The sequence below is a fragment of the Gracilinanus agilis genome, chromosome 6 (genome assembly GCF_016433145.1).
Source record: "Gracilinanus agilis isolate LMUSP501 chromosome 6, AgileGrace, whole genome shotgun sequence".
NCBI lineage: Eukaryota > Metazoa > Chordata > Mammalia > Didelphimorphia > Didelphidae > Gracilinanus > Gracilinanus agilis.
In genome coordinates this window covers 93108539-93135918 of record NC_058135.1, presented here as the reverse complement: position 1 = coordinate 93135918, position 27380 = coordinate 93108539, and the positions used below count along the sequence as shown (strand labels likewise).

Genomic DNA, 27380 nt, shown 5'->3' with positions numbered 1-27380 from the left:
AATGATCAGTGGGCATCTGGATGCTTACAGGATAGAGACCACTTATACAAATAGCATAATTAGTTATTTCTGTTATATCTACATATCTTACCTATTTTTCTTGATAGATATGTTATTTTCTATTATATCTATATCTATATATCTCTTTATTAATGTACCTTTGCACGTATCTTCAAAGAAAAGGTATCTCGGGACTTTTTAAGCAAGCCTTAGAGGTATCATGATGGTTGTTCAATCAGTTCAGTTGTGACCCTGTGGACCATAATGTCCATGATATTTTCTTGAGAAAGCCTGGAGTGATTTGCCTTTTCCTTCTCCAGTGGACTAAGGCTAACAGAGGTTAAGTGATTTGTCCAGGATCAAACAGCTAGTAAGTTTCTGAGACCAGATTTGAAATCACGTCATCCTGACAACAGACCCAATACTCTATCCACCAAGCCCTCTAGCTGCTCCTATAGGTATCATGGTACAATGACCAAAGCACTTGGATTTAGAATTTTTTTAAAAATGGGTTCAAATCCCAGCTCTGCCTATAACTGACAATCTGACTTCAAGCAATTGATTTCCTCTCTCTGAGGCATTAGTTTCTTCATGTATAAAATGAAGGCATTGGATTAGATAAATGCTAACATCCCTTTAGCTCTAATTTTATGGTCCTCTGATACCTCCACAACTACTACCATAATAATTATGGTTATATACCTAGAAAAGTACATCATTCTCCTTAAGCAGTACACTGCTGATGTTCAGGGCTGTCAATTAAATGTTAATTAGGTTAATTCAGGAAACAGTTATAGAGCACAAAATATCATAGCAGCATAGTGGATAGAAGGCCAGCCTTAGAGAGAGAAAAACATGCCAGCTCTATGTAGCCAGGAGGAAATCACTGAACTTCTTCCTTCCCTGGTAAATCTCTAAGACTGAATTATAGGTGAATTACTGTTTAATAATGGTGGAGGGAATTTCCATACCAGACATCCGCCCCAATAAATGAAATCATATGTCTAGAACAAAAATAATTTAGCCTCTGAACTAATAAGCATCTACTAGCACTTCTCACATACCAGGCTTATGCTAAACACTGAGAATACAAATAAAAACTACCTTCAGGAAGCTTTTATTCTTTGAGTTTGAAGTAAGGATATAGGTTTACAGATTAGCAAATAAAGAAAATATGACTTTTTAATAAAATACATGATGAATAGTGTCAGTGGGTCCTAATATCTAGGAGGAATCTTGAAGAAGAAAAGCCAAAAGATTTTCCATTCTTCTTAAAAGTGATTTCTATTTAGCTCAGTCTTGTGGGGAGTTAAACATCCCAAGAAGGATTATTTTCCCTTTAGCAATATGGAACTAATGCCCACTATCTACCAGAGATCATGCAAAATGATTAATCAATCTGATGTTCTTTGTGTCCAATTCTAAATCTACTACATAGTGGTTTCAGAAGTGGGCTTTCATATAAGTAGACATGGCATAATGAGAACACTACCCACCTCATAACAGATGGATTAACATAAAGAATAAGAAATGTATTTTTGGATGTGATCACTATGGAAATGTTTTGTTTGACAATGCTTATGTGAAAAGAAGGTCTTCTTTCCTTCCTTTCTTCCTTCCTTCCTTCCTCCTTTCCTTCCTTCTTCCTTTCCTTCCTTTCTTCCTACTTTCCTTCTTTCCTTCCTTCCTTCCTTCCTCCTTTCCTTCCTTCCTCCTTTACTTCTTTCTTTCCTTCCTTTCTTCCTTCCTCCTTTCCTTCCTTCCTCCTTTACTTCTTTCTTTCCTTCCTTCCTTCCTTCCTTCCTTCCTTCTTTCATCCATGGGGGAGGTATGAAGGGAAAAAAAACAAATTCTCAATAATTTTAAAACAAAATAATAATTTTGTTTAAAAAGAGAAAGAAAAGAACACTTGCCTAGGAGTAGAGAAAATTGATACTATCCATTACTAATCAGCGATGTGACTTTAGACAAATTAATTCACCTCTCTATGTCTGAGTTTCATTAGCTACAAAAATGAATGGGTTAAACTAAGTTAAGGACTCTAAAATAATGTGAACCTATAATAGGTAATTAAGATGGAATTCGTAATTTATAACGGAATCAAAGGATTTCAAAGGCTAGCTAATTTGAGCTCTAGCTGAACAAAGATCCTCTTTCTAACATCCCTAGGAAATGACTGACCCCCAGCTTCAGGTCTTCAAATGATGCATTATTTCCACAGGCAGCCCTTTCTACTTTGGGGTGATTCTCATTGTTGTGACATTCTTCCCCATGTAAAACCCATATCTTCAACTTTCACCAACCGTTGTGAACTCTACCCTCTGGGGAGAAGGAATATAAATCTAATCCTTCTTGTATATGCCAAACTTTGAGGACAGATGCCATGCCCTGTCTCTATACTCAGTCTTTGTACATGGTCTCAGGGCTCTATACCAGCTTGTTTGACTTCTCCTAGATACTTACTGGTTTACCAATGTCTTTCCTAAACTTAAGGTCAAATTGAACCAGACCTTAAAACTCAAACACCACTTATGATCCCCCATGCCTGTATGTACAAAGTGGGGGCACAGAAAAAGGAGGCTCTTGCTTGCACTTTTAATTTTCTTTAATATTTTAATGCCTATTTTTTGACAACATTCATTTCAGCACATCTTTTCCCTGCCTCTAGCATTTGATTAAGTCTTTTCCTTAGGATAAAAAAGTCAGTTGAGCAAAAAACAACTGTGACCATTTCTGACAACATTCAGCCCTTATAGATCCCTGCCTCAATGCCAAGAGGATGGAGACAAACATATCTTTTTTTAGGAACACATTTGATTTTTTGGTTTTACTGAGAGGTGAACTTACTTATGAGGACATTTAAATAAGTAAATTGTGTTAGCCGCTGAATATTGTTCTCTTGGTTCTGCTTATTTTTCTCTGTCTTTGTGCATACAAATCTTTCATTTCTCCGAATTCTCCACATTCATCATTTCTTAGCAACTGATAATATACCATTATTTTTTGTGCCACAATCCATTCAGCTATTCCCCCTGTTGCCAGGTATCATCTTTGTTCTCAACTCTTTGCTACAACACAAACTGTAATTACAAACATTTTGGCATGTAATGCAACTTCGCTTCTGTCTTTGACCTCCTTTGGGTATAGGTCTTCTAGTGAAATTCTTGGAGCAAAAGATGCAACTCGTTTAGGCACTTTTCTTGCATAATTCCAAAAGATATCTAGAACTTTGAGAACAGCTGATAGTAGCATATTCCTTTTGCTTGTTATCCAAAGTCCCCTCAGAATGGACTTTATTTTTTTTGTCATCTTTGTCAGTTTTTAGGGTGTAAAGTGAAACTTCAAAGTTGTTTTAATTTGCATTTCTTACCATTCATAATTTAGTTTATATTTTCCTATAGTCATCAACAGTAGACACTCATTCTTTTGAAAAGTATTCATTTTCCTTGATCACTTTTCTATTAATCAATGACTCTTGGTATCATATATTTATGGTAATACCCTATGCATTTTGGAAATCAGACTTTTATCAATGATATTTTCCCCCAATCAATAGTTTCTCTTTGTATTCTTTCTTTTTTGTATTTTTTATTATGTCCATAATTTAATACAGCATTCATCCAATTAAACACCAAATAGTTATTAAGCCAAGTTTAGATAATCCCTAGGTCACTGGAGATAATTAACATTGGGTTGCAAGTCAAATAAAATAATATTTGTAAAGTGCTTAGCACAGTGCCTGGCACATAGTACACACTTATATGATAAAATAATAGCTACTAGTTAGCATGTATTTAGTGTTTTAAGTTTTGCAAATCACTTTACAGATGTTATCTCTGATTCTCACAATAATCTTATGAGGGAGGGCCTATTATTACCTCCATTTTACAGAAAAGGAAATTGAGGTTGCAGTGACTTTCCCAGGGTTACTTCCCTCAACCTAATCTATATGCTTCTCAGCAGAGTGCATCTTACTTTCAAATTAAGAATGAAAAAGAAGAAGAGGGAGAGAAAAGGGGAGGAAAGGGAGAAAGGAAGAAAGTAGAGGAGTTTAAAATGAGATGACTAGAAACAAGACATCTCTTTCAAGTGAAATATAAAAAAAAATCTGTAAAACTTAAATGGAGTACATTTTTTTTTCTTCAAGCTTTTCTTTCATTGAAAAAACTTCTATAATTGATTTCCAACACTATAATTCTTCCACTTGTGTACCCTGGGTTTACCCAGAGTGAGTTAAATCTTTGGAGGCTTCTCACTAATCATTTTGCTCACCTATAAATCCTCACTCATCTAGAATGATTGAGGCAGAAGTAGTCTGAACTAATTAAAGTTAAGAATTATAGGATTTTTAATGGAAATTTAGGAGTATATCTTTCAAGTGGATCTGATATTTTAAACCAAAATAGTATTCCCAGAAGAAGTCCTTGCTGCAATAAAGAAATTAGAACATTCTATAGTTACTGTATCAGTTATTTTCAAATCAGCGATCATAATGTGTTTAAAGATATTCATGTGAACATTTTGTCAAGTAGTTGAACCCTCCTCCATCTTGCTTACTATTCATTTGGAAATACATTTTAAACAAAACTAATGCAATAGTATATATATAAATTATAAATTAGTGCATTACAAATCAATATAATTTGCAGATGGGAGGCAGGGTGGCATGTGAGAGATTGAATCCAGACCTGATTTTTATCCTTGTGGAAAAATCTCTTTATATAAACCATTGGTGAATACCTTTTACCAATGTAGATCAGCAATTCCACTATAACTCATAGGCCTAATGAGTTGCCTGAGGCCCTGAAATATTAAATGACTTGACCATGTTTACACAGCAAGTATTTGTCAGAGCAAATTTTGAACACAGGTCTTCTTGACAAGGTCAATCATCTATCTACTATGCCAAAGCTGTTCCTTCATAATTCTGTGGCACAATGGATAGGCTTGATTAGGAACCAGGAAGACTCCTGCCTCTAACATTTATTTAGCTTTGTGACCTTGGAGAAATCACTGTAGCCTCAGTTTCCTTACCTGTAAAATAAAGGTCATAACATCCTCTTATATCACAAGGTTATGGTGAGAATCAGAGATATCATCTGTCCAAAGTTTTGCAAACTTTAAAGTATTCTATGCAGGGAAATTTTTTCATAATTAATAAAAGAAAAATAAAATTTAAAAAGTACTATATGCAGGTTAGCTATTAGCTATCATTTTATCACATATTAAACCTCACTCAGTGAATCGTTGCCATATAAACGTGTCCTTCACTTGATATTTTTATGGGAGTGCATGTGTGTCCACATGCCTTCACACAGATACACAAACACGGCATATACAGATCACTCCCTCTAGTTTAATTGAAATTAAATTGCAATTAAATTGTTCCCCTTCTATCTTCCTGGGGGCCTCTATCCTCTGTTTATTTCAAGTCTCTTTCGCAGCCCCTAGTGCCTGTGTTCTACCATAATAAATATTCAATTAGGATTTGTTTGGTTTCTTCCTGGTGGTTGACTATACTCCCTTCTGGAAAAAAAAAAGTAGGGATAAATGAATAACTGAGGCAATCATAAAAGACAGAGATGCCTCTCCGAAAGGTAATATCTGCTGCATTATTCTCAGTGCTTTCATTTGTCTTTATAGTAGAGGAAAATGCATTTTTACTTTGACCAAGTCCTGTAAAGCCCAATGGGTGTTTTCAAAAGGATGAATCACTAAGACTCACTTCTTTCTCTCCCATGATATGCAAATGAAATAAATGGGGCTCTGCTGGGCATTTGCAAACACTAGAAACTTAACAGCAAACTTTAAAGCTTGGGAGGAATCTTCCCCCTGCAACTACTTCTACTTCAGTTATAGACCAAACGGGAGCCCTAGACTCACCAATAAACAACTATTGCTTAAAGCCTCATTACAGTTTGACTACTGAAACACTTCTTGGGCCCTTCATGCATATGATGAGGGAGTCTAATATTCACGGTCTTTTACAGCTTGTTCTAATTATTCCACAGGTCTCCTGTGATGGCTGGAGGGCTCTTTGCTGTGGACCGAAGGTGGTTTTGGGAATTGGGTGGCTATGATCCAGGCTTAGAAATCTGGGGAGGAGAACAGTATGAAATATCTTTCAAGGTAAGCTACCCAGACATTTCTCCCTCCATATACTATCGGATAGAATAGTGCATTTTGGTTTATTATCTTCTGCTTTGTGAACATTCTGTAAGGCTGATTTCATGACTTTTCCCTTGGTAGCCTTTGGAAGAGACTATCTACTCTATGTTTCAATAAGCAATACCCACATTGCAGATCAGTCATTTGAGATCCCCTTTATAAGCAGCAAACCCTATCTAAGGGTAAATAGCCTTTCCCTCTACTGAACTAAAGAGATATTAGCCATTTTGTTTAATGTTTAATGTATACTTAAAGGAATCACAGGGATTCCATGCATCCATCTCTACATAACAGAACTCCCTGGGAAAATTAGAGTAGTTGAGTTTGGTTTTATGACTTTGATCAGAATCCAAAGATCTTGCTCTGATCTTCCCAAATTTTGTCCAAAATTTCAGTGATTCCAGGACAACATTAGAAAAGTAAATGAAGAATTCCAATAATTGTGTTTATGGCTTGTGTATCTAGATATTTCAAAGAATATTAATTTTTTTCCTATTGCTTTAATTCTCTATTATACTATGTATAACCAAATGCTATGTTTATCATATTTCATGTATTTTGTTGATTAGCATTTTTCCTTCCCAGACAAGATTTCAAATATCATGTTTCTAATTTGAAAAGAAATGTTTTACCTACCAACCATAAACTATTAAAACAAAATGAACACTGCAGAGCTTTGTACCCAGATAGCTGGAGAGTCATTAAAGAAAGTGTCATCAGAAACAAAACACCACCTTTCAGCCACAGATTCCTTCTTAGGTTACAAACTGTATAACAAAGTAGACAACTTCCAGCAAAATATATAATATCTTTATCTGTAGAGCTGATTTTCCCAATGACTTCCATTATGAAATCAGAGAGATGTGTTTTGTTAGGGAAGGAAAAAAAAGTAGAGTTTCTAAAAGTAATGAAAAATACACATATAAGTAGATGAAACTTTTTAATATTCTGTTATCTTTGAAAGAGTAGGGTACTCTAATTTTGCAGATTCTATCCACCAAAACAGATCAAAACATAGAATCTTAGAATTAGAGCCAAGAAGAACATTAGAAGATATGCAATCCAACTCACTCTTTCATAAATAAGGAAAATGAAGCCCAGAAAGATAAAATTACTTGCCCATGGTCACACAGGTAATACATAAAGTGGAAAAAGGATAGGAATTGAGCCCATGTCCTCTGACCCTAAATCCAGCTTTCCACCATGCCAGGATGATTATATTAAAATTCTATAACTATTCTTGAGATGTTAATACAAAGCAATATGTTGTATAGAATATCACAAAATAAGAATACTAAAAATGAAAGTATAGCCTAGCAGAACATGATTGCATACTTCAAATCAGACTCACTTGTTGTCCATGCTGAACTCTTAGCAGACCTTGTCTACTTGCCATTACCTTAATTCTTCTAACTATAGCAGAGTTCATTCTTTACCAATATTTGTCCTTTTTCCCCATTATTTAAATTTAGTAGCTATCTCCATAGTTTGTAAAGCTCCTTAATTAATTGGAATTAACAGACAAAGCCAGAAATCAGATTCTCAGTCTTTGTTTTGTGACAGAGTCTGTTAGAATTTAGAGGTGCCTGCCAATCCACATGTAATATAATGTTGGTTCCTCTGTTTTGCTGTGTTAACAAATGGCAGATCAATGAAATCTTAATAGAATTCTATGGGCCTACAGGCTGTTGTAATTCATTATCAGACATTAGCTGAGGTGTACAGGGTGTTAGGGGAAGGTGTGAGGCATTGTTGAACCCTTTTCAGGGTAGCATTTTTTCTTTGGTGTTTACCTACCACCCAGTTCTTACCTATGACTGCAAGAACCTATAGCATGCACAATGGCTGCATACCAGTAAATCGTCTCAGCAGGGGAACTCAACCAAGGTGGGGGTAACTGATAGGACTCAAAAATGTCAGTGACTTAGGAGGCTGCCTACCCCAAGGATATGAAGACTTCCCTTAACAGAAGGGAAAGATGAGAACATTTTGTTCCAATGACCAGGAACAGCATGGAAGCAGGTACTGTGGACTTCTTAGAACTTGGTAAGATGTTGAAGAAACCAGTCATCCACTGCAGCCTGAACCATAAATAGTCCTCTTGACTTTTGTCTTACTGTTGGACTTCAATGACTCTGGAAGAGTGAAGCCACTGATTTCGTACAACTATGCCTCATTTAAATCCTTTTATACATGAGTCAAAAGACATCACCATGGATGTCATTTTGGTTTTCTTTGACCATGAAGGACAACAACTAACCAACTGGAATTTTAGCACATCACTCATATTTAGGTCAGTGAAGTCCTTTTTGTCACAAAAATCCCAGAATCATTGAGAATTGGAATGGACTTCACAATCTAACTATTCCAAATCACACCCCAAGAATTCCTTCCATATTATATCTGACAAGAGCTTGTCCAGACTCTGACTGAAGACCCTGACAGAGGGAGAACCCCCCACCTTTTGAGGCAAGACATTCAACTTTTGGACCATTCTAATTGTTACAAGGTGTTTACTGATATCAAGTCGAATCAGCAATTTCAACTTCTTGCTTCCCAAATCTACCTTGGGGGGCCAAATAAAGCAAGAACATCTAGAGCATAATGGAGGAATCAAAATGGCACTCTTCTACTACCAAATTTCTGAAAGTTCAAGGGCTGATATCCTCAGAATTTTAGAATTATTGTAAGTAAATTTCCATAAATGAGAGGTATCTGTGTTTTGGATAATGCTTCATTCTAACGGGGTGCATTAGAAAGAATAGAGCAGGAAATGCAGAAATTTAGTGGTCAAAAGTAAAAAAAAGACTAAAGCAAATACATTTACATTCCAAATAGTAAGGATGTTTCTTTGGCAAAATAAACTGGCATCGCTCACATCTCTGTCACTTCTATCTATCACGTCCCTGCCAGGTGACCACAGATTTTATTACCCCATTTCCTATTTTCCTGTTATCTGTCATTCTGAAAGATATAATTGGAATGCAGCCCTGTCGTCTTTGTGTAGAAACCATGGCAACGGCACTCCAAGTTCAAGACTAAAGTGCCCTAGCTTGTTTCGTTTGAGTGACAGATTCTTCATCGACAGCTATGTCACAGTGGGTCCCATTTCAGCCATATCCCTTCATTCAACTCATTACTGTGTGCTGACCTGAGAGTTCTTGGACTTCCTTATTAGTATTTTTATGACTGTTGTCATATTGTTTTTAATAAAATAGATGTTTTTAAATCTTGAAAAGGTGCCTTTAGTAGAATTTACATAAAAGAATTAGGAGCCTTCACTTTACTTAAGGAACAGGACAAGTTGTATAAAAATGACTCTGATTTGTCATGGAATAGTATTAATAAAGAGAAGAGACAGGCTACTGTATATTTTTTGCCTGTACAATTAATTCCTATTTGCAGGATCCAGGAGCAGTTTAAAATTCGAGGTCTTTATCCATTTGTCTTGAAAGCAAAATGCAGCTGGGCAATTCTTAATCAATTCAAGATTGGTAAAAATGTTCAATGACCATATAACACCATGTAAAAGATGTATTTGAACATCAAAAATAATTTTTACAACTCATTTCAAAAGGGTATTCAGTAAAATATTCTTTTATCTGGTAAACATTTATTATGAAACTTTATACTAGACTCTAGCGGAAACCAAGTCTGGATATGCAATGGTTCTGGACTAATGAAATACCATTTATTAGGAGGAATTTTTTTAGTCTATTTTTTTTTATCAAAGCTATCCTCAGATCAGGGATTGTGATTGGGATACATCATTCTATAGATAGGAGATTTCCAAAAATTCTCTGATCCATCTAGAATAGCCAGAGGCCAGGTATCATTTGGCTAAGGTAACCCACTTCCCTCTTCCTGTACAAAGTTTTCATGCCATCATCTTTGCTTCCATATTTGCTTGAATACCAGGTCACTGGAGGTAAAAAATTTAAATGATTTAACAATTAAGTTTGGAGAAAAGCTTTTGAGGAAGATAGATATGCAGAGCCTCTCTCTTAATTGTCCAGACCTCAGGCCTCAACAATCAAACCTATATTGCCTGTTTTAGAATAATTTTCTGACTTGTGAGGTTATTTCTTAGGTTATTATGTTCTAGAGAAAAATGTTGAGGCTCAATACTAAGTTATGCCTGGAACCAAGGCCAAATACAGAGCTTGAGTCAAATGATTAGCTAATCATTTTTTTAATAAATTGGCCATTGCCACACAGGAGAGGCAATGTATTATAGTGGGTAGAGTGTTGGACTTGAAGTAGGAAGACAAAGATTTGAATCCTGCCTCAATATTTATTAATTGTATGATCCTCAGCAAATTAGTCATTCTCGTTTCCAGTTTCCTCATCAATAAAATGAGGAAATTGGACTCACTGACCTCACCAGATCAGAATCCATGATCCTGTGAAACTCTTTAATCATTATTACTATATTTTCCACTTAGTGATTTTTAGCCACATGTAGAAGGGGGTACAAGCCAAAATGTTGGCATTTTTAGAGGAAAATTTTGTCAAATTCAATTCCATTCAGGAAATACTAGAGTGAGAACCTACAGGTTGGAAAGTGTAGCTACTGACCTTGCAAATAAATTCCACATAAAGTGGATTTTTAAATACCTTGGACCCAAATCCATAGTTTAATGGTACAAGTTCTTATGAGGCTCTAGGATGGCCCTATCCAGAGTCTCTTCTTATGCCATCCCAGAGTTATAGATCCAACGAGGTTATCACTAGACTACCCCAATACTGTTCCTAGTGTTGGCCTAAATAGTCTGGCAATTAGTCGATAAACATTTTTTAAGCATTTACCATGTGCTAAGGTTCTGTGCTAAGTGTGCAAATATAATAATAAAACAATTTCTATTCAAAATGAATTCACATTCTAAAGGGAAGATGACAAGGAAATATATAAGCATCCTTTCTACATCATGACTTTCCCCATCGTGGTTTCTATATATCACAGATCAGCTTAAGAAATTAAATGAGAATTTGGGGGAGTTTTGCAAAATCTACAAGTGACACATGAAAGCTAGCAGATGACAAAGAAAAAGTTTAGACACTCAGAAATGTAAAAATATAAGTATAGAATTGCATTAAATCAATATATTTTATTTTTGAATACCATAAATATACACAATTTCTTTTTCAAAGTTAAAATAAGTAAAAAGTCAAAATTTACTAAAAGTATGTGAAAGTCAGCATATGACACACAAAGGCTAGAAATGTTAACACTGACCTACATGTAACATATGGCAAAATACTTAACCCAAATTTGGCAATAAGGTACTGTAAACACTCCATAAAAGTAAAACTATCAGACTCCTTTGGTACAAAAAGAGGGCCAAAAATGTTTCTGGATTTTCAAGATCATTGGGGTTCTCTGTTCCTAACTCTCATGATGTCTAAGCAATATCTATACAAGAATAAACACAAAAAGAGAAAATACAAATAAATGCAAGGTAGATGGAGAAGGAAATGGAACACAACACTGAGATGACTGAAAAACAACAAAATAAAATATGATAGCTTGGGAAGGAGAGATCCTCTATATCACCAAGGAGCACCCATGACAATATATCTCTTGACAAGGCAACCTTTCAGGCATAATCAAGACTTCAGGTGAATGAGAGAATTAAGTGTGATTTACCAGATGACTCATTAAGTGCCTGATGAAAGAGAAACCCAAGTGGGAATCAGGACCATGGGTATGAGGAAGGAGTGTAATGGAGGACTTTTAAAAATATATTCTCATAATATTTTAAATGTTAAATGTTCCCATTTCCCATGGTCCAAAAGGTATTTAACTTTCTTTTGATTTTCACCTAAAACATCTCATACTTTTCTTCAACCCAAACTCAGCATTTCAACTGGCTAATTTGTACCACTTTTTCTATCATATTGCTTACTTTTTTCAATCCCACAGTTACAGTCATGGTCCAGGCTCCGACCACTTCACAACTTGGTGTGATGACTAAACAGACTTTCTTCCGTTAGTCCAAGGATTTCTAGCTTTTTCAAGTCTTAAACCTCTTGGTGATCAGTCAACTTTTTCATGCCTCATATTCAATATGAAGTGAAATCTAGAATTTTCCATATATATGCACTGTAATAAATAAAATGGAGAGATTAGTATCAATAGGATTAAATACTTAAACCAAATATTCCCTGTGCTTCCTTAACAAGATTCTCATATCCCTTAGAGGCATAAATTGGGTATCTGGGCTTTATCTTTTACCCATTCCAATCTTTCTGATAGCTATATACATACAAATATACACAAAGATCATCTTCCTTGAAGTATAATGATTATACAGTTCCCTTTCTCATCATCTTTAAAATATTTAAATCAAATTAAAATTCTTATTCATGGTCCATTAGACATTCTTTCAGTTGTCTCTGTCTGCATTGTCCATGTCTTCTACTATCCAAAAATATGTTCACTGGCTACCCCATATGAATCATTTCTTTCTATACTTTGTCCATTGAAATGCTTTGGACACATCTATCATAGTTTTTCCATTGTCTTTGTGGCAGGGTAGAGAAGTTTACCATTCTCACATTTAGCATATCTGGAGTGGTAATTTCTCAGCTGGCTTACTTGATGCATTATCGTATTCATCCCAACTCCTAGGGATCGGATAATTCCTTATTATTTACTAAAGTTTTGGCATCTTATTAATTTCTCCCTTAATCTACTATCTCTGCTTTTCTTAAGTTTTTTTTAATAATGCTTATTTTAAAAACTAAAGAGGCTTCCTAAGAGCAGTTGCTTTTTTCTACAAATCAAAACTTTAATCTTTTAACTTTAAATAAATATAAAAATCTCAAGCTATATAATTTATTAACTGTATAATCAATCAATGAATCAATAATAACCTTAAGACTAGAACAGAGAGTGAGCCTGAGATTTCCTTGATACAAGGAATTCCTGGATAAGGAAACCCCCTTAATCTATGAAAGTCAGCACCTTCTCTGCCACTAAATCTTAGAGAGTTTTCTAAATCAGAAATATCAAACAAATGCCTTCAGGCCCCACAATACTCCCAAGTGTGGCTTAAACCAGATTAAAATGTCACTGGGAAATATTGAAATAAATAAAAATACAATAGAATGTAGATAGTGTTAAAAAGTGTTTTGCTAAGTCAAAATGAGGCACACAAGGAACTTGATATGTGGTTTAATCGTCCCCTCTTCTATTTGAGTTTGACATCCCTGAGAAGTAACTTAACCAGCGTCACACAACTTCTTTTCATCAGAAATGGGACTTAGACCTAGATCTCAATGACTTCTAGGCAAACTCTCTACAATGAACAAAGATAATTATTTACAAAGTTTTAGCTATGAGAATTATCATGTGTCATCTTAAACCATCATTATAAATGAAGATATCTTCTTAATACTTCTGAAAATATAGTCCCACCTTTCAATTCATTCAGAATTCCAATTAAGGTCCATTCTCAAGAATTCTCTTTATTCTTTTGAATTTTCTTCATCCTTTTTGCAAAACAGGAATTCTGTTAGGGAAGACCTTTTTTTTTATTTCCCTTGTCTCTGTCTTCTTCAATTTCTCTCAGATCATAACTTTTACCAAACTCTCTCTAGATTCACTCCTCCAGGGCAATTAAACTACCAATATCTATCCTAAAGCCCTTTAAAGATAGTGTGGGTGGGTGGGTGGATGTGGGTATATGGAGAGAGAGAAGAAGAAAGAAGCAATTGCTCATGGGAAAAGAAGTTTCTCCAGTTTCTAAAATAACCATTATTTAATAAACTTCAGTAGAGCAAAGAACTTTAATGGAAAAATTATGAGAGAGATAATTGCTATAAAAGGGGCAGTTGAAACACTTATTAAGTGTCTATTATATACAAAGGACTCTGCTAGGTCCAGAGGATACAAAACGAAAAATTAAACTTACTCTCAATTAATTTAGAATGTACCAGGGATACAGTATTTACAGAGATAGTTAAATACTAAGTATTGGAAGGGTGGTGCAATAAAAAACTTTGTAGGCTAAGCATAAGAAATTCTTTGTAGAAGTTAGCACCTGAGCTGCCTCAGAGGATTCTTTGTTTATTAGTCAACAGCCCTTACTGAATAGCAAACAAACTTCTAAGCATTGTACTAGATACAGTAAGGAACTGCAAAGGAAATGATGACATAGGCTCTGTCCCCAAAGAGATTTTTATTCTAAAGAAGAAAGAAGAATGAATGTCAGAAACATATTTAATCCAAACAACAGACACTTATCTTAGGCACACACCTTCTTGAGTTCACCTTCTTTTATTTCTTAATCTTTCATGAGCTTTAGAAAGTCATTTCTCATTTTCTGCCTAATATTAAAAAGTATTTGCTACTAGTTCCTTATCCTGGCATAGAAGTTCTTGAAGACTTTATCACAGAAATTCTTGAAGGCTATTCTCTGAAAATTCCTCCCCACCTGGAAGTCTTTAAGTACAGCTCTGTTGGTGAATATATATATTTGTCATCCAAGGTGCATCCTCTCTAAGTTCAGATATGCAAGATATGCAAGAGTAGGAAAAATTTTCAGCCAAGCCATTCTCTATGACTTCAGCTAAGTTATAAAGCAGCTGTAACCTGCAAGGATAAAATATGTATATGCATTTAATAAGCCAACCAAGAAATTAGAAGTTGTCCAGCAGGAATACAAAAGTATTAGACACTCCAGTCTCAATATTCTGCTCATAAATAATGTTTTGTTCACTACTTGAGGGTAAATAAATAATTTGCCCGTAGGCACCCTCCATGACATGCTGTATTTGATTTCTTTATATATTCAACATTATTCTAAGCTATTTCAGTTTCGTAACTGCCACCAAAGATCATGTAATTGGTTCATGGCAGAACAGGGAATATAACTAAGTTTTGTGCTCTCAACTTATTAAGCTAAGTTTTATTGACTGGAATTATGAAAAAGAAATAGTTCTTCAATGGAAAGCTGACTTTGAATGATGACTTTCAAAAGGAGTCTTCAAGAGATGGAAGGTTAAGCATTTCTCTCCTCATGGACTAACATAAAGCTACCAAACATTGCTTTTGCACTATCTTTGGAATTTAATATTTACTTAATGGAGATTTTGGATAATTACATAGGCTAATAATTTAGCAAAAGAAGATCCAAATGATCTACAATCAATCAGACTAAATGGCCATTGTTAACTATGATAGCTTAATAAACCATATGGTCTAGAAACTTATTCCACTTTTGGAGACTCTTATGAACAAACTTCAGTTTTATCTCTTTGTCCTTAACAGAAACTCTAAACTACTTTATAGTCCTTTTTATAGAGATAAAACCTAGATTAAATCTACTCAATGTCACAATCACTAGGCTTGTATCTAGTAATTCCAGTGCCCTTAACTAATTCAGTTAGGAAGGAGGGAATAAGATCTCCTAACTCCTCAAAAAAGACAGAGAGGATAGAAAGTAGTAGGAAGTAGGAGAAGGCAAGCCGCAGAAGAGAAATACAACTAAGTATGGAGAACCATATTGGATCAATGGAACAGACTGTAAGATGACTGGAATATAGTCCAGAGTTCTTCCAGTGTTACCCCACATGTCAGCAGCATAGTGACAGCAACAACTAAAACATCCTATTATTCTGCTTTGTTTATAGTTTTAATAATCACTATAGGCTCCTAGTGTAATCCAAATGGATCTCTTTCCCTTTAATTCCAGACCAAGTTCACTGCCTGTAATAAACTGGGATCTGGAACATTTATACTCTGTTTCATAATACAGACACACGTATACTTACACATGTACATAGACATATAACCATAGGGGAAGTAGGAGTATATCATTTCAACTTTTAAGATTCTGCTCCAAATCTTCCTTTAAATCCCTGCTGCACACTGGTCTTACTTATTCCAAACACTAGAAAATTCATTCATGAAGAAGAGTAGAAATTTGCTAATTAGTACTATATAGTTCAAGGGAGAAAAAAAATGCCCAGTTAACACAAAGTACTTCCTTTCTCAAGATGAAGTCAGTTGGGGCAGCTGAGTAGCTCAGTAGACTGAGAGCCAGGCCTAGAGATGGGAGGTCCTGGGTTCAAATCTGACCTCAGACACTTCCCAGCTGTGTGACCCTGGGCAAGTCACTTGACCCCCATTGCCTACCCTTACCACTCTTCTGCCTTGGAGCCAATACGCAGTATTGACTCCAAGACGGAAGCTAAGGGTTTAAAAAAAATAAAAATAAAAAAAAAAAAGATGAAGTCAGTTGTGTTCATCCCATCTTCCACCTTTCTGCAATTCCTTGGCCACTGCCAGGAAACATGCAGAGATGTATTAAGGACTACCATGGGCTTACTCCTGCCCAGAAATTCTAGTGGGTGACCAGTAAGTTGAATAAAATAATCAGAGCCAGCAACTGAAAATTTCAGAGATGTTCTTTCAGTCTCTACTTTTGCCTCTTAGCTTATTCCCTAGACTTCTTAACACAAACTTCTCAAGTAGCAGTAAGGTGTCTCAATTTTACTGAATCAGTATTTTTATTCTTTCTTCAATTGTCTAAAAGAGCACAATCTCTTCCAGAAGTGGCTAATTTATGCAGATACCATGGAGTAGTTTATTTGCCTGGCTCTAATTCAGCCTCATTTTAAGCAATGCTTCATTTTCCCATAAGCCCTCTTTTTGTAAACTGTTAGGATGATGTTTTGTACCCAGGACTTTGTGGAAAAATAAATTACATGCTTAGCATCATAAAATGTGCTCATTATAAATCCTTTCTGTGCTGAGGAGGATTTTTAAATAATCTTTATGTACTTGGTCATTGCTTTTGTGAGGCAGAGAGATTAGAGACCTCCATGGAATCAGTCCTTTGGAAGCAGAGAAATATCTCCAACTGGAAGAGAATTTCAAGTCTAAAATGAGACAGAATTCTGCTTTATGGTACCCAGGGGCCTCAGCACACGCCGCTGAAGATTGGGAGTCATCCCTCTGGCACTTGTTTTTTCCATAGCACTTAGCCCAGATGACATAAAAATATCCATTTGAAGACAATATGCCCCAGAATTGATCTTCTGAAGAAAATATTAAAATGCCTCTGAAATCATTCAGTTCAAAGATAAACAGGAACAGCTGCTAAATGCCCTGAAAGGCAGCCCGAGATTCATTCCAATTACCTAGAAAAAAGGTACCTCAGGTGCAAGCCGGAATTTTCAAGTTGTGTTTTATGTCGATTAGATATAAACTGAAGTATCTGTATGAACTTATTCCAGTTGTTTCTGCCTCTAAGTATAGTGGCATTTTTCCTAATTCCCTTTTTTAATTTTATTTTACTTTTTATTGATATTCAACAGTATCAGGAAGGTGAGAAAAATCAGAGTAAGGTATTCAATGCCTGTGTTTGGGTCCTTAAGGTTGGAAGCTCTATTATAATCTTACTTTATGTACCCTTGTATTAGTCAAGGAGGTTTGGAGGAAGATTTTTTCCCTAAAGCTTCCCCTTCCCTTTATTTTAGATTTCCTAGTTATCTATTAATAAGAAAATCCAAATAGTCTCAAAGTCCACCTCTGGGTCTGAAATCAGAGGACTTCCACTCAGATCTTTGCTCTACTGCATGCTACCTGAGATAATGGTAAAGTGCTTAACAAACCAAAAAGTGACATGTAAATGACTGCTGTCTTTATTACTTTTATCCACGTGACCTTTACAAGGGTATTTCTTTTCCTTGTCTGTAAAGTGAAGTTAGCCTCCATGATCTCTAAGATCCTTTCCAGCTCTAAATCAATGAAGCCATCAATCAATGATCTTCAAGAAATCCACCATGTGCCTGACACCTTGCTAGGAGCTATGGGTTTTTAAAAGTTAGATATTCCCTGCTGTTCAAAGAATATACATTCTTTACTGGGAAATGTGAAGGATAATTATTTGTCCACAAATAAGTAAACCCAAATTGTATAAAATAAAGTGATTTCAGAAGGGAGAGGAGAAGACCTAACAACTGGAAGTAATAAAAAAAAAAGACTTCTTCAAGGAAATTACAATTAAATCTTGAGAGAAATGAGCAGTTCCAAGAGGCAGAGCTTAGCAGAGTGCCTGGCAAAGAATAGACACTTAATAAATATTTATTGTCTAACTGATAGGTGAGGAGGGAATATATATCAATTCAAAGGTGTGGAGGCAGGAAATAGGGTAATAACAGGTAGGTCAGTATGGCCGAAAAATTGACTATGTACAAGAAGGATAATTCACACAAAAAAATCTAGAAAAGATAAACTGGAGCTAAATTGTAAAAGGATTTAAATGTCATATGGAGGAATTTGTAATTCATCTTAAGGGCAATAGGGAGCCACAGGAATTTCTTGAGGATAGGAGAAACATGATCAGACCTTTGCATTAGGATGATCAGTTTGGCAGTTGTATGAAAGATGTTCTGAAGTAGAGAGAAGTTTGAGAGAGGGAGATTATCAGTAAGGTATCTGTTACAATAATAGTTCATTTGAGATATGATAGGGCCTGAACTAAGGTGATTGTGGTACAGCAGTGAGAAGGGTACAGAGTCAACAAATGTAGAGAGGGTAGAATTAATAAGACGGCAATAGATTAGATATAGGTGAATGAATGGAAAATCAAGGATGATTTCTAGGTTGCAAATTTGGAAGAATGGCATTACCTTTGACAAAAATAATAGGAAAGATGGGGAGGGGGGAGTTAGGTAGCTCAGTGGATTGAGAGCCAGGCATAGAGATGTTAAGTCCTGGATTCAAATCTGGCCTCAGATACTTCTTACCTGTGTGACCCTAAGCAAGTCACTTGACTCCATTTGCCTAGGCTTTACTGCTCTTCTGCCTTGGAATTAATACATAATAAACAAAAGGTAAGAATTTTTTTTAAATAAGAAAGATAGGAGGAAGGATGGATCTAAAGGAAAAGATGGTAAGTTCAAATCAGGATATATGAAATTTGAAATGCCTTGGTGACACCCAAATTGAGATATCCATCAATCATTTGAAAATCATCTGACTCAAACCTATGATCATATCAATCCTTTGAACCAGCAATCCTCCTCCTCCTATAGTCTTCTTTGTAATAGGGTAACATCTAGCACAAATAAAGTCTTCTTGGGACCTTGTCAAAAGGGATTTAACATGGAAAGTCACGTACGTGCATTTCCTCTGAGGAGATTGGTTGTATGGTCACCATTATCTTCTCTTTCCTCCAACATGCCAGTAAAACAAGAGCAAATAATTTGGACATCAAAACCAACCCCTCATTTGACAGATGAGGGGATGGAAGTCTCAAAATGTGAAGGGACTCACCAATGGTCACATATTTAAGTTGTAGAACTGAATTGAACTTCTGTCCTTCTATCCTAAATCCACTGGGTTTTTCCCCCTATATTTTCATACTGATTCTTGTCCCTCTACTTTTAAAAGGTAGCTGGCCCTTGTTCTAGATAAAAATGGTAGCAGGAATCCACATAATGTTTTAAGATTTGTCAAGCACTTTAGATATGTGATTTAATTTAATTTGATTCTCCAAAAACCCTCTGATGCAGATGCAACTATTATTCCCATTTTACATGTAAAAAAGCTGCAGATAGAAAAGGGTAAGGGATTTGCCCAAAATCATACAGCTAGTTAATATCCAAGGTAGGATTTGAACTTGTCTTACTGATTCCAAGTCTAATTCCCAATCTAAGCATATCTTGTATTTATGGAAAAGTAGGTAATGTATCATCATGGTTTCACATTACCCAGATTTTTTGTTGTATAAACCATGAAATTCAGCATTAGGATCTTGGAATTTTCTTGCTTAGAAGGTACCTTATAGATCATATAGTCCCAATCCTTCATTTTATAGCTGAGGAAATCGGAAACCCAGAGATCTTAAATGATTTGTCTAAAGTTTTGTTGTTGTTGTTGGTTGGTTGTTTCCGTTATGTCTGATTCTTCGTGACCCCATTTGGAGTTTTCTTGGCAGAGATACTGGAAAGGTTTGCCATTTCCTTTTCCAGCTCATTTTACAATCATGAACCTGAGGCAAACAGGGTAAAGTAACTTGCCCAGGGTCACACAGCTAATAAGTGTCTGGGACCAGATTTGAACTTAAGATGATGTCTTCATGACCCTAGGCTGGGTACTCTATTCACTATACCGCTATGCTGCCCTCGTTCAAGTTTGCATTAGTAGTAAGTGGGAGAGCTAGTAAGTAAAATTAAAAGTCAGAACTGTTGGAGATAGAGCTTTGATGGCGGGGGGGGGGGGGGGCAACTGGTCCATTTATCAGTTTGGCATTATCCAAGAAATGTGAAAAAGTATTTCTACTCTTTTACCAAGTGAATATATATATATATACATATATATACATATATAAGGGATGTCAAAGACAGAAACAAATGTTTAAAATATTCACAATCATGCTTGTGTGATCTTCTAACTCTAAATCCAATATTCATTTCCCTTCACCACATTAATTTGTATTTGCTTTAAGTGGCTCATTAGCCACCTTCCCTAATCCCTCTTAATTCCATTGCTTTCCCTCTTTTAATTCTATCCCTTTTTCCTGTGTATATCTAGCTTTGTATATGTTTGCTTGAATGCTATCCTCCACATTAGACTAGAAGCTCATTAAGGGCAGGAAAGATCTTTTGTTATCCCCAGTGCTTATACAGTGCCCAGAACATAATAGGCACTTTAAAAATGTTTATTAAATTAAATAGGACTTGTTAGAAATTGTTATTATAAAATTGTGTTCCTGGCAATGAGATTTTAGCCATAACTTTTTCAGATATATTTAATATTCTATTATATTTTAATCTACAACATATTAGATATCCACTCTATTCTAGATATTCAGACTTCATGTAGCCTCAAAAGTAGGCAAAGAAATAATAAATGTTATTAGGTTTTTTTATTTACATATTGGAATTTCTCTGGGGCTCACTAAGATTCTGGAACTCAATAGAGTCAGCACAATGTCAACAGCCAAGAAAAGCATATGGAATACCTTACCACCGTCTACCTAAGCTGGACAAGTTCCACAGGAAACACTGTCCTGGAAAAGAGTCTGAAAGGTTGTGTTTTATTCCTCCAAGTCACAAGAGAATAATCAAATATCACTGAAGAGCTAAAGATAGAATTCACCCAAAGGATAATGGAGAAGCACCTACTAGATTTGGGTATCTCATAAAACATTTAAAAATTGCACACGAGAAGTCAACACAACTAAGTGACCTTCATATATTACTATTTTACTTAAGTTCTTCAAGGATCTGGGATTTCACCAACATGGATGCTCTTGTCAATGATGTGTCTCATAATTCCCCTGCAATAGGGAGTCTTTGAAACTTGTCCTGCCTAAAACATCCATCACCTTATGGCCAGCCTCATATGGACCCTCTCCCAATCCAGCTAGATTAGTACTTAAGTGGTGACCATAAAGTATATCTATGGACCCATTCTCGATGCCTTTTAGACTTGGTAGAAATTATCTATGTTTGTGCATATCTTCAGTAGCTTCCATCACAGCTATGTCATGATAAGAACCAAAGTCACAAAGTCAGTAAATAAAGAAGCCAGGAATTAAAGCCAAGTCCTCTGATTCCTAGTCCACTGAATGACTGTGGTTACCTTCCATGTCAAAAGTGGCCCCGTGGCACACAAATCATATCCAAACGGAGAGATAGTTTCATATAGCCTCATTGATTTGGCACCATCCCAATCTCTATGATTTTCTTTTAGATTAGAAATTCAACTTTCTTGGGATAGGAATTTAAGACACCTTCTAGTATAGACCTTTAGTGTTTCAAATGAGAAAACTAAAGCCAAGGACATAAAGTGATTTGCCCATGGTCACACAGATTATAAGGATCTGAGGTTGGCTTTGAATCCAGGTTCTCTGACTCCAACTCTTTCTCAACTGTGCCACACTTTTCTATTAATTTTAACCGAACTGACTCTCAAATAGGTAGATGCTAACAAGTATATGACCTTCCACAATTAAGAAGCTTTCTGTCCTTGGTCTAACAAAATTATACCATTCCATATAGTCAAGATTTTTCTACCTCCAGATTATATTTACTTATTTAAATTTGAAGTGATAGATTTTTAAATATTTGCCATTTCTTTATTTCAGAAACCCAGCTGATCAGAGTATTAAATTAGAATGTGCATATCTTTGAGATAAATTACCATTCTTGATGGCTGACAGAAAATAACTTTTTATCAGGCATTTTACCCATTTGAAATTCATCTTAGATGACTCACCAAGCCAATGATTATTAATTATTGGTTGGGCACTGACTGTTTCCAACAATAATTTATGGGAATTATGACCACTGGCTTGCATTATAATTATTCATCTTAAATTTTATGGAACAGTTTGGTTATCATGCTGACAACTATCTCTTACTGAAGCTCATTTTACAGTCAAAATGATTAGTGTGAATTGATTCTGCTTACCATTCTGTATATTTATATTCTGGGCTACTGTAGATGTTGAGACATAGACTAAAGAAAAAATGCACACAAGATGAGCATACAATTTTCACTCATTTTGAATATAATCTGAGGTACAAAATGGCCTCTATTCATTATTGTGTAAAACAATAGTCCTGGCTAAGCTTGACATGAGAATAAACCTCTTGGGAGAGGCTGCTAAGTGACTCAGTACAGAGACTGCTGGACTTTAGTCAAGGAGATCTGAGTTCAAATTTAAACTCAGGCACATACCCTGGATAAGTCACTTATCCACTTATTTTTCAGTCTTGGTTTCTTCACCTACAGAATGGGGATAATAATAGCACTTACCTCCACTTAACCTTACTTGTGAGATAATATTTATAAAGCATTTTGAAATCCTTAAAATATGTGTTAAAGCTATTATTAAGCCCTCAAAAGGAAGTGAACAAAAAAAAAGCCTTGGATCAGGAGTCAGAGGACCTGAGTTCAAATTCCAGGTCTGCCTTTTATTTCACGTGTGACCTTCAGCAAATCATATACCTTCTCTGAGCTTCAGTTTTCTCATTTATAAGAAATACCTCTAAGATTCTTCCAGATACAAATCCGTGATTCTATAATCCTTCGCCAGGGTGAGAAACTGTGATTATGAAAGCCTGAACTTTCAGCTTTGTGTTGATCAGTTTTTCCAAACACCTTCTTTCCTCTTCATTTTTTTATTCCTTGCCATAAGCCGTGGCTCTCTGTGGCAAATGGGAGGTAAATACGTGCAAGTGAATGTCATATTAAAACCAAAAAGAACTGTATTTATACATGTATATAATATGTGTGTATATGTATATATATTTTGATGGTACTGAAAAATATCTGTGTTAGCAGAAAGAAAGCTTACGTTTTTAGTAAAGTTTAAGATTTCATCAAGAACTATATTTTAAAATATTGCAACACTGTAGTCAGCTCTCCTTTCAGAAGATCAACATATGGTACTGTCAGGAAATATGTGTCAGAAATATGAACAGAGTCTTTGAGACCAGACACAGGATTTGACAAGTACAACAGCAGGTGTGCTTTTCTGGAGACCCAGATTTTTGCCCAAGAAACAAAAATACTCCCATTCTGCTGTGTAATGATTTGGTTGTTTCTGCTGGATAAGCATGGTCACTGACAAGCCGGTAGAGAAAGGGAATGCTTACTCATTGGGATAGGAAAAATGGGAAAAGTAGGGATTGACATGGTGAGAGGAGAGATTCTCTGAAAACACTGCCTACATACAAATATAGATAGATAGAGGACAAGCTGACCAAAAATTGGCAACGTAGCAACACTTTTAAACAGCAAGACCTTCATTGAGCTGCTGCATGAACAAATACATGGGATAAAGGAAGCATAAGCAATAAGCAAAACACCCATTGTATTGGCCTGATGCTTCCTAAAGTATCAGATCCAGTCTTGATCTCACAGCTTAAGAAGTGGGAGGGTTTAAGGAGCTTGTTGTTTTTCAGTTATTTCAATCATCTCCAACTCTGTGATCTCGTTCGGGGTTTTCTTGGCCAAGATACTAGAGTACAGCTCCAGTTTACACATGAGGAAACTGAGGCAAACAAGAATAAGTGGCTTACCCAAGATCACACAGCTAAGTGTCTGAGACCAAATTTGAACTCAGAAACTCGAGACCCAACGCTCTAGCCACTCTATCCACTGCACCTGTAGCTGCTTTTTAAAGAGCACTGACTGCCTAACCTAGAAAAGAGAAGGTCTCTTCATGAATGATATTCTCAAAAAATATGAATGGCTCTTTATCCAGAGGATGAGTAGGATCCATTATCTATCTGCAGATGACTTTGCAAATCAGACTTCAAGGTACATAATTTGAGTTAGAGATAAGGAAAAATTTCCTTGCAGTCAGAATTTTAGATACTAAAATGAGCTATTAAGAGATGTTTCCTCTCTTTATGGAACATTAAAATAGTCCTTTAGAAAAGTATTGTCACTTAGCACTCTAATTATTTATTAAAATGTGAGCACCCCTAAAAATTAGGTTTGTAGTTAGGGTACCTGCCTATACTACTATAAATCCATGATTTCTTAGAATAGACATAAAAATAGTATATGAATATATTTGGCCCAGAAAATTATTGGTGTCCACACAAAAACACACATGTATATTGGTATAGACTTGTGATTTCATCAGTGTGGTAACTCCTTCAACTGATATAACTCCACAACTTGCCTATAACTTCTGGTCCTAGAGAACTTCCTGAGACCCAGAGAGCTTTAGACAACACTTGTTCCAGATCGCATAGCTAGAATGTGGTGGATGAGAGATTTGAACTCAGCTCTTCCTAACTCCAAAGCCAGCCTTATATATGAAGTGTCTCCTCTGTATTCTGGTGTGTTTGATGACTGAGAATTTTGGAATGCCACAGACTCTGAAGAATTAAAGTTGGTTATCCAAAGATCACTGGGAAGGTATAAGAAGGACATGAGAGGACTAGATTATTTTGCCAACTACAGACTGTGCAGAAGGGGAGGCGTTAAGGATGTCATCAAAGAGATAGATAAAAGGAGATGATCAGGCCATGTAGTGAGAGAAAGAGATACCTGAAGGACAGCCCATGTGCTCCATTGGTATCCATGTTATTTATGCCAAGGGACCTATGGGAAAAATCCAGGCATGTAACTGACTTATGGAGCATCTACAAGAAAGCATAGACAAGGACCACACAGATAGGACCCCACAGATGCTTCAAGTACCCTCAGGATGAAGCATGTATACTGTATAACATCTGTGTCTTTAAGGTGACTTTTAGAAAGTCGCTTCCAGCTCTAAAAATTTATAACACTGTAGAAAGGGTTCTTAACCTGAGATTTGGGAATATGTTTTGTTTTCTTTTTATGTTTGGATAAAAATATTTCTTCCTTATTTTAAATATTTAAAATCATGTTTCTGAAAAGGGGTACACATGGATTCCACCAGATTGCCAAAAAGGTCCATAATACAACAACAACAAAGATTAAGAATCCCTATTCTGCAGTCCCTTTTATTTGCGTTTAAAAAATTTGGTATATTTCACCCTGGTGGACATTTACATAGATTTAATTCATTTGAATGACCCACTCCAATTATTCTTCAAATCCAGATGGATACAAGGATTAGGTGGAAGCCACCCACAGTTGTGTTTACCCAAATGTTTGCTGGAGATCTACCCAGGTGCTAGCTCTGTGTCTTGATCTCTTCTTGGGAGAGGGAAGGGGGAGTACAGTAAAGCTTGAGGAAGGTTGTCACATAAGCATCCTTCACCTTTATAAGGAAGACTCAGTGCTACCATGTCTGGACCAGTAGTTCTGAAAAAGGTATGCTAACAGGTACTAAGTAGGTATTTCAGGAATTATATCATACTGCCAGTCTCATGAACATGCCCTGGTCTCCCAACATTGTTGTCAATTCCTTGCCAACTACAAACTGTGCAAGAGGGGGATCATTAAGGGTTTAATTAAAAGGGCAGATGACAGAAAAAGAGCTGATTATGTTCTTCCCATCAAAAAGGCTCCTTAAGTCAAAAAATTAGCCTACTATGGACAAAAAATAATATACCACTGTCTGAAACTATAAATTCCATGATGACAGGTTGTGTCTTATCCAAACTGGGCATTTCTCCAAGTACTTTTGAAAGTACTCAGCACATAGTAGGTGCATAATAAGGGAAGGGGAAGGGAATCAGTATTTCTAGAGCACTTACTTTGTGCTGAGATACCTAGTAGTGCTGGACTTCAAATCAGGAAGACTCATCTTCCTGAATTCAAATACTTAACTATCAATGTGACCCTGAACAAGTCACTTAATCCTATTTGCCTCAGTTCCCTCATCTATAAAAAGAGATGGAAAAGAACATGGCAAACCACTCCAATTTCTTTGCCAAGAAAACTCCAAATGGGGTCATGAAGTGTCAGACTTAACTGAAAAAAATGACTTCAACAACTGTGTCACTCTGCTAAGTACCTCTTGCAAATATTATATATTTGATAAATACTTGGTAGATTCATATAAATATCATTGCTAACCTTTTTATATGCTGTTGACCTCATGTGAGAACTGAATCTCAAAGGCAGGGGAATAAGGGACACATGCTATTTTGACACTTAGGGATAGGGGGCAACCATCAGGTAAAAAGTACAATAGCAGAAGTGCTAAAGCTACAGTGGCAAATCTAAATAAATATAATAAGTATACAGGGAAGGAACTGAAAGCACCTCCCACATAATCCAGAAAAAGTACAACTTCAGCTATAGATAGTGAATCAGTTACACATGCTCAGGCAGTTAAATGGACTTCATGACCTCTAATGGTCCTGCCTACGGGTTCCATGATGATCAAATGGTTCAAATATTTATTGGTTCCAATTTCCTCTTTCAATTTCATTTTCTCTTATGGAATACTATAAAAGTTGGCTATCCCCCAGGATAGCTCTGTGTTAGACAGGCATGAGAGTTATCCTAGGTAAGCAACCCCATCATCTGTGGTTGGTGCTTTTGAGCCCAAGGGAGATTTTTCAGAACTCTTAAAAGCAACTCAGTGTTTAAGACAGGGCTTATATGAATCTCAGGAATGTATTCTAGCCCAAATTTTACCTCAGGAAGATTTCTCCAGACCTGAGTTTGCCTTGGATTTTTCAATTATATTTTTATTTTTATTTTGAATATTTTCCCACAGTTACATGTTTCATGTTCTTTCCCTCTCCCCCAACCCCTGTTATGTTTGCCATTTTCTATATTACACCCCCCT

General features: G+C 35.9%; 1 protein-coding gene across 1 annotated transcript in view; it reads left to right on the top strand.

Moving 5' to 3' along the window:
• The window catches only part of GALNTL6 (polypeptide N-acetylgalactosaminyltransferase like 6), a 1524971-nt gene that overhangs the window by 1367796 nt on the left and 129795 nt on the right, over positions 1 to 27380 (top strand). The window contains exon 7 of the mRNA XM_044680037.1: positions 6012 to 6129. Coding sequence (XP_044535972.1) covers positions 6012 to 6129 — 118 coding nt within the window. The remainder of the gene's footprint in view (positions 1 to 6011; positions 6130 to 27380) is intronic.